At 40.2% G+C, this 15,297-nt stretch overlaps 1 protein-coding gene across 1 annotated transcript; it reads left to right on the top strand.

Annotated features, from left to right (window-relative positions):
* The first annotated feature begins 7,267 nt into the window (after positions 1–7,267).
* Positions 7,268–8,956, top strand: LOC4343208 (uncharacterized). Its single transcript, XM_015790748.3, has 3 exons — positions 7,268–7,336; positions 7,446–7,605; positions 7,947–8,956. Exons 2-3 carry the CDS (start codon positions 7,485–7,487, stop codon positions 8,570–8,572), a joined length of 747 nt encoding a protein of 248 aa, XP_015646234.3. The 5' UTR covers positions 7,268–7,336; positions 7,446–7,484; the 3' UTR covers positions 8,573–8,956.
* The last annotated feature ends 6,341 nt before the right edge of the window (positions 8,957–15,297 follow it).

The raw sequence follows: 15,297 nt of genomic DNA on the forward strand, positions 1-15,297 counted from the left end.
TCTCTCCGATCTCGATCTCTCTCTCCCTCTCGGTTGCCGTCGGCCGCCGAGTTTCAGACGCCGACGCCGACCTCGTCACGACACGACGCCGCGCCACGACGACGCCGCGCCACGAGACGCCACGACGCCACAGCGGCACTGCACCGGCGCCGCACCGCCACGCCGCCGCCGCGCCACGCGCCACCGACGGCCGGCGCGCCACGCCGCCGCCGCGCAACGCCGCCACCGGGCGTAGCGCCCCGATGGCACCGCGCCGCGCGCCGCACGCCGCCGCCGCGCCACGCCGATGCCGCGCCGCCCCGCCGCCGCTCCGATGCCGCCACACCGAGAACGTGAACGAGCGAACGAACGTGAACGAGAACAAGGTGAATGAACATGAACGAGAACGAGCGAACGAACGTGAACGAGCCAACGAACGTGAATGAGAACGAGCGAATGAACGTGAACGAGAACAAGGTGAATGAACGTGAACGAGAACGTTGTCGGACGAACGTGAACGAGCCAACGAACGTGAACGTGAAATGCAATTATAGGCAGGTTAATGAACGTGAACGAACAAACGTAGGTGAATGAAACGTGACCTTAACGAGAACGCGAACGTGAACGATATCGTGAACGAAACGTGAACGTCAAATGCAATATATGTTACTTCGCGTTTATCCTAATACATCTTTTTGTATCTTGCAGAAAAGACGTTGTCGGAGTCGTCCCTCAAGCCGGAGTGGTAGAGCTAGCCCTCGAAGGAATTCGCCCAAGCAAGTGACATAATTATATATATATATGATTGTTATATTTGTAATGCAATTAAGATTATTAGATTTGTAATTAGACTTAATTAGCATATAAGATTGTGTAGTGTTCTAATATACGACAATTACACTTAGAATACATGACTATTTGAGTTTTAGTATAAGATTATTGGAGTTTTAATATAAGATTATTATATTTGTAATTAGACTTAGTATATAATTATTGACTAGCTAGGGTCCTATAATATACGTCACCTAGACTTAGCATATATCACTATTTGAGTTTTAGTATAAGATTATTAGATTTGTAATTAGACTTAGCATGTAAGATTGTGTAGGGTTCTAATATACGACAGTTACACTTAGCATACATGACAATTTTAGTCTTAGCATATAAGATTATTGGAGTTTTAATATAAGATTATTATATTTGTGATTAGACTTAGTATATAATTATTGACTAGCTAGGGTCCTATAATATACGTCACCTAGACTTAGCATATATCACTATTTGAGTTTTAGTATAAGATTATTAGATTTGTAATTAGACTTAGCATGTAAGATTGTGTAGGGTTCTAATATACGACAGTTACACTTAGCATACATGACTATTTTAGTCTTAGCATATAAGATTATGTGAGTTTTAATATAAGATTATTATATTTGTAATTAAACTTAGTATATAATTATTGACTAGCTAGGGTCCTATAATATACGTCACCTAGTCTTAGCATATATCATTACTATTTGAGTTTTAGTATAAGATTATTAGATTTGTAATTAGACTTAGCTTCTAAGATTGTATAGGGTTCTAATATACGACAGTTACACTTAGCATATAAGATTATTTGAGTTTTAATATAAGATTGTTAAAACATAAATGTCTCATGATTTAGCAGATGTTTCCTGTATGAATAGATGGCTGATCGCGATGAGGAACAGATATTGTACGATACAATCGCGGAGGGAAGCAGCCAGTACTGGAACGAAGAAGAGGGGAACGAGGATCCAAACCAGTATATGAACGAGGAAGGGAACGTGGAGAGGGATGCGGAGGGGAACCAGGAGGGGCACGTGGAAAGGGATGTGGAGGGGAACCAGGAGGAGGAGGCTAGTGGAAGTCAACCCTCCGTTGGACAGAAGAGGGCACGCGGGCAACGAGGTGCCGCGAAGAAGCTTGAGGGTCGGCACATCATAACGGAAGTGGAAGAAAATGGACGACCTAGTGCCCCGGCAGAAGCCGCCAAGAACTATGTACGTCACAGCGGTTGGGCTGTGCGGGATAACGTGCCTGTCAGTACGGTGTACTGGCGAAGAACAAGGGCACGCGGAGATCATGAGAGCTTTGTCCCAGATTCGGAGAAAGAGATGTTGTGGACCACAATGCTCGAGACATTCACCCTTCCCGCGGGTACAGAGGACAAAGTGAAAAGGTGGACTCTGAAAAAAATGGCAGAACAGTTTCAGAGCTTCAAGGGAGATCTGTACCAGAAATATATCCTGAAGGGGCAGACACCGAACTTCGACACATTCCCAAAGCTAAGGGATCACTGGGACGAGTTCGTTGCATATAATACAGGTGAACAAGGGCAAGCGATGATGGAAAGAAACAAAGAAAATGCCGCCAAGAAGAAGTACCATCACCACTTGGGGTCAGGCGGCTATAGCGTCGCGATGCCGAAGTGGGAGGAGATGGAGGCTAGCTTGCTTGAGAGGGGTATCAAACCGGCCACCGCTAATTGGCCGGAACGATTGAAGTTCTGGTACTATGGTCACGGTGGAACGCTCAACCCAGCTGATGGCTCACTGGTCTTCGGTGATCAGATACGAGAGGCTGCGCGTCGACTAACAGACGCAGTGGAAGCCTCTTCTCAGGGCACGTTCCGACCGGACAGAGAGAGGGACGAGCTGTCACTCGCCCTGCAGACTCCAGAGCATCCAGGACGAACACGAGGGAAAGGGGTGATTCCTTGGAAGATTGGGTTCAAGGAGGACATCCACACGTACAGGAGTCGGATGAGGCGCAAGAGAGATACCGAGGCGAAGATTGCAGATCTAGAGTTCAGGGTATCGAGCTACGAGCTCAGCATGCAAGAGGAGGTGGCAAGGAAGGCTGATGAACGCATGGCCGCACATCGGTCCCATGATCCCCAGCCGACCATTCCTCCTGCAATGGTGAGCCCGTCAGGAAACCGTAGCAGCTGCGTCTCAACGGGGCAGGTAGGATCACAGAGCATGGACACCATGCAAACCCAGGACGAATCCACCTGCCCCGTTGATGACATCACTCAGCGGACACCATGTGAGCTGCATATTCCTTTCAAGAACTTATCAATAAAGGTAAGCTCATAGTTTATATATTTTAGATTTGCCCATTCCGCTAGTTGCTGCTTATATATGTTGATTACTAATAAATAACCTCTCACCACATGAAGGTGGCGTCGAGCATGGCCATCCCAACAGACCCTTCAGGTACTTACCACTGCAGGCCGATTCCAGCAGGATACTCCAAGGTCGAAGTTGAGTTGGTCGAAGGTGCGTACGAGGACCTTGAGCTGGATTACCCTAGAGGAGACAGTGAGACGCATCTACGAGACACAAGCCATGCCATTATTCTATGGCGCAGGCGCTACATCATCCTCCCTAGGCGACAAGCGGCGTCTCGTGCACCATCTCCTTCGGCTCCGCCATCTCCTCCTCAGGATCCTGCACCGTCTCCTCCTTATGCTCCAGCACCGTCTCCACCTCAGGCTCCTGCACCGACTCCTCCTCAGGCTCCTACACCGACTCCTCCGCAAGCTCCTCTTCCGGCACCTTCAAAGTCAAGGGCCCCCCAAGCTCCACCGCCTGCCCACACAAGGGCAACGAAGAAGGCGAAAGTTGACGCCGCCAAGAACAAGGACTCGGGGTATGATTGCACGCAAGAGGAGCTTGACGCTTACGTAGCATCAGAAGTCAAGAGACAATTCAAGCCTCGAAGTCCAGAAAAGAAGATTCCTATAGACCCGAGTGTCATGAACTTCTTCAGGGGTATGTCTGCACCTGCCAAGGAGGCCATTAAGCTATCGGACTATGAGCGAATGCTGAAGAAAGCATCTTCTGGAAAGTCCAAACCAGTCCCTCAGCTTGGAGAGCAACCAAACCAGGAGATCGAGCCGTTGGTGACCGGTAAAGAAATGATGATAGAAGAATTTATTACTGACACCGGTCTAACTACGGATCAATTGCTAGGAGTCGCACCAATCGAAAAGGCGGAAGTGAAATACATGTACGAACTCGGTAAACCGCTTGTCAAGCCTGAGCTGCTGCAGTCCCTACCCACACAAATGTACAAGTTCCATCAGCTGTACATGGAGATGAGCGCCACCGGTAGAGAGATGATCGGAGCGAGGATCAGGGACACGAACTTCTTGCAAGGAGATGACATTCTCTGGATCAATTTTAAGGGAATCTACGAACTATACCAGCTGGATGCCCTCGATGTCTCTATTATGAGTTGCTGGATTTTGTAAGTATATCGTTCAGTTAGATTTCTTACTACGTCTCCTTTAATTAATTAGGTCCTTGTATATAAGTAGACTATAGAAAATAATATACTCCCTTTTATCGTTGTAGAATGGAGATTCAAAGGGCCCGACGGTGGGGGGTTTTCGATACTGGATTCATCGACCCTCGGAAAGTAAACGTTGCAATGCTCGACCAATATCCGCAAGCCACAGAGGACAATCTCGTCCATCTCCTGAAGGCGCAGCATTACAAGACGTTCATACTGTTGCCGTACAACACAGAGTTAGTTTAATTTTACTGTCTTCCTATACCAAATTTCATTCCCGTACGAACTTGCTAAGTGTTTCATATGTAATGCATCTCACGCACATTGCAGATTCCACTGGGTGCTTTTACTCTTCGACCTGTCGACCTGCACCGTCAACGTATATGACTCAATGGATAAAAAAGAGTCTACGTTTGACAAGGTTTTCGAACTTATAGACAGGTACCGTCATAAGTTCCTCTGTTAATTAAGAAAATCTTGTTATGTTAATTGCTACTACGAATCATAGCTTTAAACTCCATGTAGGGCTTGGTATCGGTTCCGTCATTTGGTCCGCGGCAAATGGAGAGAAAGACTTAGGCGGAAGTTCAAATTTCCTGTGAGTACACATGCTCTACATTTATATTTCTCCGATTCAAATACATACAAGTGTATATTAATTAGATCTCTCGTTGTTTGTTATTTATTTGTAGTGCGCAAAGCAAAAGCAGGGAACTAACTTGTACGGCTATTACGTGTGCGAGTATTGCCACTGCCTTGCAGACCAAATCATCACCACAAGAGAGCTCGATGTACGTACAAATAAATTCAAAATTTCATTACATATCGATTTCTTGTTTAATTACTAATCAATTTCATACATTCATATAGTTTATTCGCATGAGGGATAACCTGACCACACACAAGGAATTTATCGCGGCGGTTCAAGAACAACTTATGGGATTCATCAACGAACAAATCCTTGATCCCAAGGGTGAATTCTACTACGACGGAAACACAATTCATAGGTCCTTAGCTTCTGAGCTAGCGACTACTACTACGTCGAAATCGTAGCTAGCTAGGACATATAATGGATTGTAATTAATACATGACTACATATGTTTCTATATGCATGTGTACACATTTTCTATAATGTAAATATATTTTGGTCATATATATATATATATACATATGCATTTGCATAACATATATATGTATAAATACATATATATTATGCATGTACATATGTATTGAAACATATATAAATATAATATATATATATATATATATATATATATATATATATATATATATATATATATATATATATATATATATATATATATATATATATATATATGCATATATATGTACTGAAACATATATATATATATATATATATATATATATATATATATATATATATATATATATATATATATATATATATATATATATATATATATATATATATATATATATGCATGGTTTATATATATATATAAACCATGCAGCAACAGGGCCATGAAAAAAAAAAGGTCAGCTCGATCTTTAGTCCCGGTTGGTGTTACCACCCGGGACAAAAGATCGATCTTTAGTTCTGAATTGGTAGTGCCGGTTTGGAAACCGGGACTAAAGGGGGTTACGAACCGGGACTACAAAGGGTTTCTCCACCAGTGATTATGGTTTTTTAGCATTTGAAAACCATTATTAATCTGGATAAGTTTATTTTATCGAAAGTGAAGGATGATTAGTGTCAATTTTAAAGTTTATGTTTGAATTTTAGACTTCGACTAAAGTTTAGTTATGTGTTATAAGTGGATTTTTTACTATTCATTTTGCCACATCTAAAATTCATTTTTTCCATGGTCCTATTCGCCGCAGTACATGCAACAAGGTGACATATATTCATCAATTACATTTTACCATACACTTTGATAGAATATGAAAAAAAATATAGTTATGCTTGGTTTGATGCCAAATTTCACCATTCCAATGATTTGACAACTTTAATAGTATATACTAGCCATTTGGATTGATGCCAATTTTACTAAAATCAATAGAGTTGATACTACTCTTTTATATATAAAAAAAAGTTTTGGCACTACTTTGGTACTGCTTCAAATCAAATATGCCTTATATCTTAATTGGACTTGACTTCGGGCCAGAAGTACAATGTGATGCGAATCGCCCGATGGTGTTTCATCACTAGTCAAAAAATGTCTCAGTGTCTCACCAAAATATTGTTTAACATATTTTATCACTCACTGAATAAGATATTCTGTTTCAATTAGATGTAGCATTTTAAAAAAGAGACCAATACGTAAAACGTATTAAAAAAAACTACCTACGGCGAGCACCAATAAACGTGGACGAGACGAGAGGTGGACCTATAGCAGTAAGCGCAACGAGAATGGGTCGTCAGGATTTTCACTCTTGATGGGTTCAAATTTTGTTTTTTTTACGATTAATATTTGGAGACAACTACACCGAGAATACTAGCTAAATAATGCTAAAGAGAAATATCATTCTTAAAAAAAAATACTATTACACTCAATATTTATTTAATATGGAGTAAATATAGCATACTAGTAATGACTAATACATCCTTCCCTATTGACTTCCGGTAAAATAGGCAAGCACTACTCCCTCCCTTTATTATCGACTCATTAAACATTTCCATCCATGATTGACGCCCTTCCTAAAACCAAGTTGGCTTCAAAACAGGCCACACCGCAATCCATTCATACCCATACCCTATCAACTTCCCACCCACATCCACCGAAGGCACAGCATCCAACCATATGCCGCCACGTGTCCGGGCCCCGCAAGTCAGCCAGCATCCAACGGTCGACGGGTCGAGTCGGGGTCGGACCGATCCAAACCCTCGACTGGGGCCCACATGTCAGCGACCACAAATCCGCGATCCGACCGTTGGAGCGTGTGCCTCTTCTCCTTAAAACCTCGCACCATCCCGACGAGGAGAGAGAAACCCTCCCCCGCCGACCAAAATCATCCTCGTCGCCGCCGCCGCCGCCACCGCCGCCGGAAGCAGGTTGACGAGGGGACTCTCCTCCCTCCTGTGCTACTACGTCTCGTCTCGTCGTGTTCTTGTTCTCGATCTGAGGTTTTTTGTTTTTATTTTTTTATTTTTGCTTTTTCAGTTCGTCTCCCCCGTTGGTGTTCGACCGGTGGTTAGATCCATGGACCGCCGCCCGCCGCTCGCCGTCTCCCCGCGCAGGCTCCGTCCGCGCCCGCACCGCGCTGCCGCCGCCGGCGCCGCCCCGCGCCCGCCCGTGGCTTGCTCCGTCCAGACCCCGCCAGGTACGTGGTGGTCTGGTCATCCCTCTCCCGGTTTCTGGATTTTTCTTTTTTCCCCTTGATTCGGCTGGGATGGATTTTGTTGGTCTCGTCCACGAGTTTGGTTGAGATGAGCAGATCCGCGGTTTGTTCTTGATTTCCTCTGATTTCACCATTCCCCTTTTCCCTTCCTAAAATCGGTTTGTTTCCTTGTACGAATCCCCACCCGAGTTCTTGATGCCAAACATCTGATTATTTCGCTTCGATTGGTTCCTCTGTGATTTCCGATTTGATGATTCCTGAATCCTAATCGCCGCCATTCGTTTCTGTTCTTGATGTGTTCTCTCCACCTGTGCTTTGTGCAGGATCGATCAAGAAAGCAACTACCCCGATGCGCTCCTCCTTCTGCGCGCTCCCGACGTCCCGCCTTGAGCCGACGCCGCGGGCGAAGCTGGACTTCGCCGCGGCGCCCTCGCCGGCGAGAGCGGCGGTGGCGGCGGGGAAGGAGAACCGCCACGTCGACGACGAGGTGTCCCTGGACCTCACCGCCATGGCCATGCCCACGCCCATGCCCACCTGGACGGCATCTCCGCTGCCGCCGCCGACCAGCCCGCTGTTCGAGAGGGGCAGGCTCTACGACCTCTACTCCGCGCGGCGCAACGAGCGGCTCAAGCGCAAGCACGGCTTCCCCGCCGGCGAGGAGGAAGCGGAGGCGATGGCCGCCGACCCCTGCGTCGCCGTCGAGCTCTCCAAGCGCCGCGGCGCCAAGAAGATGACCGGTGCCGAGTCCGTGAGGCGGTCCATGCCGGCGGCGGCGGACTTCTCCGCCGCCGGCCGTGCCGCCACATCTACTCTGGGTCTCAGGTCCTCCCTGCGCAGCAGCAAGGAGATGAAGAAAACCTCCGCCGCGTCCTCCTCCTTCGCCGGCGCCAAGTCGCCGGCGGCCAAGGAGAGGAGAGCCAGCACTCGCTCGTCGGCTCGGAGGTTCTGATCTCATCTGATGGAATTGATAGAAACAAAAAAAACAGTTTGATCTGGTTTGATAGGTGGAATGTTGATATTCTGAAACTATCTGCTTCAATGTCAGTATGAAAAATGGCTAGGTATTGGTAATATTGATACTGTTGGTACTGAGTTTGGAGGTTGGTTTTGGGGGAGGGAATATGGCTTCATATCTTGGATTCTTGATATAGAATTGCTGAATAAGTTGGACCATATTTGTAGCAATTTTTTGTTGCTTTGGGGTGTGCACATCCATTTTGTGATGCTATTTTTTTGAGGATTGTGATCATATTCATCCTGAGTGCTGATGAAACCGCAGTGCTTGATGTTTTCATTTTCCAGGCTAGTGGTGAGATATGATTGGTTTGTCCAACTAGTTGTTAGCTTTACAGTTGTTGCCTTCCTGTTTCAGAGCTTGATTCAAATTTGAGTTTGATCCAAATTTGCAGTCGATTTGGTGGGCAGGCTTATGTTGGATTCTTGGTATCGAATTTTGCTGAATATGTTGGATCATCCTTTACTGAAATCTGTATAACCATTGTTTTTCATTGCCTCCGATGTGCTATGATTTGTGAGCTTACTTGTGAATTGCAGTGCTTGCTCTTGTCATGTTCCAGGGCAGTGGTAACTGGGATATGTTTGATTGCTCCAATTTGTTAGTGTAGCTTTACATATGCGCATTCCATTTTCAGAGTAGTACACAGTTTACACAAAGGATCGTCACAACTACTGTAAACTGTTTACATACACTTTAGCTGCCTGACAAGTGACAATAAAATTTTCTCCTTTGAGGCCTTAAATCAAAAATTCTGACACAACAAATACAGCTAAATAGCATATTTAATTATGATTGGCATGACTACTTTTTATTTGTAGTCATTTTTTTACCCTCTACAGTATTTTTTTTTGAGATATTTATTAATTTGATTTTTTTTCTAAGTCAAATTGCCTACCATTTTTTTAGTTCATGAAAGTATTCGTTATTTCGATTTATGTTTTTTTAGTTCTAGCATACCCGAAAAACTACAGATAGCACGTTTGAATTTTACATTGCAATTTTTGAAACTTATAGTGGGTTCATATAAGATTTATTGTGCTATTTTGGGTTCATGGTACGTAGATTTTTCATTTGTGTGACAATTTCCTACTGTAATTGGAAAATGCTGCACGTACTTAATCCCTCCATTTCTAAATATTTGACGCCGTTGACTTTTTTAAATATGTTTGACTGTTCGTCTTCTTCAAAAAATTTAAGAAATTATTAATTCTTTCCTTATCATTTGATTCATTGTTAAATATACTTTTATGTATATATATAGTTTTACATATTTCACAAAAGTTTTTTAATAAGATGAACGGTCAAATATGTGCTAAAAAGTCAACGGTGTCAAATATTTAGAAACAGAGGGAGTATATTGCTCTTACTAAATTTTTACTAACATCGATGTGTCATGTTATGGGTACAATTAGATTTTCTATTACTTAAAACGAAACGGTTAACAATATTGTTTTGTAATAAGAGTACGGTAAAAAAGACAGTCGTATAGCAGTACGTGCTCACTGAAATTAGGCTCTTTTGTCACATGGATTGTAGCCCAGTGACCAACACAGGGGTTAAAACATTACACGTAGATATAAACCACCACAAAATGTATCGACAGATGCTTGGAATCTTAGATAGACCAAAAGGAAAAAGTAATCGTGATGGCGTATTTTGGTGACATTTAGATGCGTGTGATGTTTACCTTACGACGGGTGGAAAATTTAGGTATTCAGACTGACTTCTCAAAGCTATCGACTATGAGAAAATTGGGGCCATATAACCTCTTCCATATCCCGGTCAATCCACGTTACAGTGACCATCCAAACATGTCCTAAATGATATCATGGCCAGTCCATCAAAGTCCTAATCTGCTAAGTGTAAGTTGTACGGAAAATACTAAATTTGGGATTGTAACATCTCAATGCAGAAGTTGGACATTACATATTAATACTTTGGCTCACATGCATGGTTGGCTATCACGTTGCGGTCGCTTCATCCTGGTCAAGAAACTCACTTTACGCTAAATGATGAAAATAAGTCATACAATTATTTTAGATACTTTATTGATTATATATAGCATATTGCTGGTGGGTGGTAACATAATTTTTTTAAGAAAAAAAAACATTGTCAGTTATATATTTTCATTTTAAAGCTCCATTTTGCCGTCACCTCCTGCAAATCTAGTAGAGAAACCTAGTAGGTTAGATTAGATATAGGTAGAGATTACAGATAGAGAAGAGATACACCAATTTCATTGTTTAAAACGAATAACTGTTTACGCTTTACACAGAAAATATCTTGTACAAGAGATAAACCCAGATTATATTAGAGGCTAAACAGAATATCGAATAAACATAAACTAAAAAAAATCCTCAATGATCAAATTGCATCGCAAAAGGACTGGATGAATTTTCAGAAAAATGAATTTCAGTGATATGGCTAGCGTCTGTCATCAGATCCGTGATGGAATGAGCTCTTTTCAGCAATCAGGAGTTAATCTATGCGTTCTATAAAGTTAAAGCCCACTAAGTCTAAAGCTCAACATGCAACTATGACACATCATCACTCACTAACAATAATTACATATTTAATCTCATGCAAGGATACAACATGTTCTATAATTTATTTAATTCTACAAATCAAAATACAAGCATATTCAATCATCACCCCTCATATCATTTGCACAATATTTTAACAAATCTATATATTACTTTTATAATATTTAACATATACTTATAATTTTGTTCACACTAAATCACGTGTATCATTTGACTGATAAACCCTGATGTTTCCTTTTTTTTACTCTTAGCTTGATTGTCAAAAAAAATATACTGAGAATTGCTTAGTAATTCCCGCAGCAAAGCGCGGGAAATATCATCTAGTTAAACACATGAAGCAGGCTAATAAAAATAGCACCGCTCGATTGGATGATTGGAATTTAGAGGGATCTTCTCATATGATTAGACTCCGACTAGCCTTCCTGACTGGTGTGTGCTGCGTGCAAACTACTCCCTCTGTTTTCACAATATAAGTCATTTTAGTATTTCCCACATTCATATTGATGTTAATGAATCTAAATAGATATATATATGTCTAGATTCATTAACATAAATATGAATGTGGGAAATATTAGAATAACTTACATTGTGAAACGGAGGAAGTACCTGTGAGGCGTGAGGTGGAAGTGCGGAACGTGAGTGGGAATGGTATGCGGAGGTGGAAGCGGAGGCGAACACACGCAGGAAGCAACTATGCGAAGGGTTGAAGGGAACGACGTGCCAGAAGCACGGGCATGTGAAATGGGAATTGGAGTAGGAGTTGTATATTATGAAATAAATATGGAAAAAAATATGCTTCATTTTTTGAAATGGTTGGAGAATAACACTTCAAATGGCTAAGAAAGTGTAGACTCCGACGAGTCGTAGGGTGTTCGCTCAGAGACTTTCTAAGGGGCTTAGAATGTATGAGAACCATTAATTGGTCACCAGTAATCTAACGATCTAAGATGTAAGATACATATGAAAAGGTATTGAAAATGTGGGTCAGGTATTAATTTAAGTGGTTTTGTGAAAGGCTAGATTAGTAACTTTTCTTCTAAAGCCAATTCAAAAGAATAAGAGAAAATCATTACGTTTTTGTTTTCCGGTGGTTTCAAGACAAAAAGAAAAATCATTACGTCTCTCATTCACTTGTTTTTACCAACAGCCACACTGATATGGCGAAAGGGATGATGCATTCTTCATCTTCAGTAATCTGAGTGATTGATGTGAAGATTCCTATTTACATCCACGAGAACACGACTTCCCAATCTAACAGAATTTGATTCCCAGAACTGAGTAATCAGCACCACCCAATCACTACCTAGTATTTAATAATTGAAGATTTTGTAGATGAATATAATTCTCGTATTTATACATCCCTACACCGATACATGAGAGGAAAATATAGAGCTAATTATATATCAGTAATACAAATGAACAAACAGATGGAAAACATGGTGAACGTATACTCCCTTCGTAAAAAAAAAAGGTTGTAGCAATGTTGATGCCAAAACATAACATGATGCATGTGTGAAATTAAGACGCAGGAGAGTTACCATGACAAACAATTACTAAACTACCCATGATGTCATGATTAAGTTATTTTCTAAGTCTAATTTATCATTCAAAATATTGAACGGTGGATACTTGTTGACCTGAGGCTGAGAGGTACAAACTCCGTCCCATAAAAATTCAACTTCTGGAGATGAATCTGGACAAGCATGTGTCCAAGTATATTCTCATAAGTTGTCTTTTTTTTTAGAACGGAGGGAGTACCTGGGTACCTTCCAAGCACAGTAAAAGATCTTGTTGGGAGAATAAACCAAAGTACTTATGTTAATTTTTTCCTAATTTAAATCGAATGGTGGTTAATCGCTGGAAGACTTTGAATTAAATTTGTCAGTACATCAGTTTCAAAAAAAAAGTTCCTACTTTTCAAACACCACTATTTTCTTCGGTTACATAATTCTTGATATTTTGAATAAGGTTGAGATCAAACTTTTATAACTTTAACCATCAATAACTTTAAAACTATTTAGTTGGTATTAGAACAACATAAATAGATTTATCTTACAAAATTTTACAATAAAAATTAAAAAAATTAATTAATTGTATATTTTATAATGAAAAACATAGTAAAAGATATATTTCGGAGGCGAACAAACGCGGGAAGCGACTGTGTGAAGGGTTGAAGGGAATGACGTGCCAGAAGCACAGGCATGTGAAATCGGAATTGGAGTACGAGTTGGTATATTATGAAATAAATATGGGAAAAATTTGTGCTTTATTTTCATGAAATGGATAGAGAATAACACTTTAATCGGCTAAGAAAGTGTAGACTCCGACGAATCATAGGGTGTTACTTTCTAGAGTAAATTTCACAAAACTACAGTTATTTTGACCAAATTATCACAAAACTACATATTTAAAGCGTTGTATTACAAAACTACATATTTAACATTAAACTTATCATAAAACTACAGATTTATGGTTAAGTACCACAAAAATACATGTTTAATATTAAAGTTATAGCAAAACTATAACTTTTGGAGTTTAAATCCCCAGCACCATTGTTATGTTCGAGCTATAAACATTATTGCTTTATGACTAAATTGGTTCTAAACATATAGTTTTGTGACATTTCATCTTAAATATATAGTTTTGTGACAAATTTGGTGTTAAATGTGTAGTTTTGTGATACACCGAGCTACATATGTAGTTTTGTGATAATTTGATCATAGCATATGTAGTTTTGTGAAATTTACTCTACTTTCTAAGGTGCTTGGGATGTATGAGAACCATTGATCATCGGTAATCTAACGATCTAAGATGAAAGGTACAAATGAAAAGGTATTGAAAATGTGGGCCAGGTATTAACTTAAGTGGTTTCGTGGAAGGCTAGATTCAGTAGCGGATGTATGTATAAGCTGTGGGACCAGCTAACCCCACGGCTTTTTATAAAACACACCTATAGACCTTGATTTTAATGTGTAAATTTAAAAAATTTAGAGAAATGATGACTCAACTTAAATACAAAGCGGTAGTAATTGATCCTATATGGTTAAATTTTTAGCTCCGCCACTGGCTGGATTAGTAATTTTTACGTCTCTCATTTACTTGCTTTTACCAACAGCCACACTGAGATGGCGAAGGAATGCTGCATTATATTCATCTTCACTAATCTGAGTAATTGATATGAAGATTCCTATTTACATCCACGAGAACACGACTTCCCAATCTAACATAAATTGATTTCCAGAACTGAGTAACGAGCATCACCCAATCACTAGTTGTCAATAATTGAAGATTTTACAGATGAATATAATTCTCGTATTTATACATCACTACACCGATACATGCATGATTAGAGGAAAATATAGAGCTAATTATATAGAAGTAATACAAATGAACAAACAGATGGAACAGGGTGAACGTATAGGTGGTAGCAACGCTGACGCCAGGATATGCTGCATGTGTGAGAAATTAAGACGCAGGTAGAATTACCATGACAAACAGTTACTTCATCTGTTTTATATTATAAGACTTTCCAGTATTACCCACATTTATATATATATTAATAAATCTATATATATATATATATATATATATATATATATATATATATATATATATATATATATATATATATATATATATATATATATATATATATATATATATATATATATATATATATATATATATATATATATATATATATATATATATATATATATATATATATTTAGATTCATTAACATCTATATTAATATAGACAATGCTAGAAAATCTTATAACATGAAACGGAGGGTGTATTAAACTACCCATGATGCCATGATTAAGTTAATTATTTTCTAGTTTCTAAATTTATCATTCAAAATTGAAGGGTGGATACTTGTTGGCTTGAGAGGTACCTGGGGTGTCTTCCAAGCACCGTAAAAGATCTCATTGGGAGAATAAACCAAAGCATTCATGTTAATTTTCTCCTAACTCAAATCGAATGTGGTTAACAGCCAGAAGACTTTGAATTAAATTTTGTCGGTACATCAGTTTCAAAAAAAAAATCCTACTTTTCAAACACCGCTACTTTTGTTTGGTTACATAATTCTTGATATTTTAAATAAGATTGAG

This window comes from Oryza sativa, chromosome 7, assembly GCF_034140825.1.
Source record: "Oryza sativa Japonica Group chromosome 7, ASM3414082v1".
NCBI classification, from domain to species: Eukaryota; Viridiplantae; Streptophyta; class Magnoliopsida; order Poales; family Poaceae; genus Oryza; species Oryza sativa.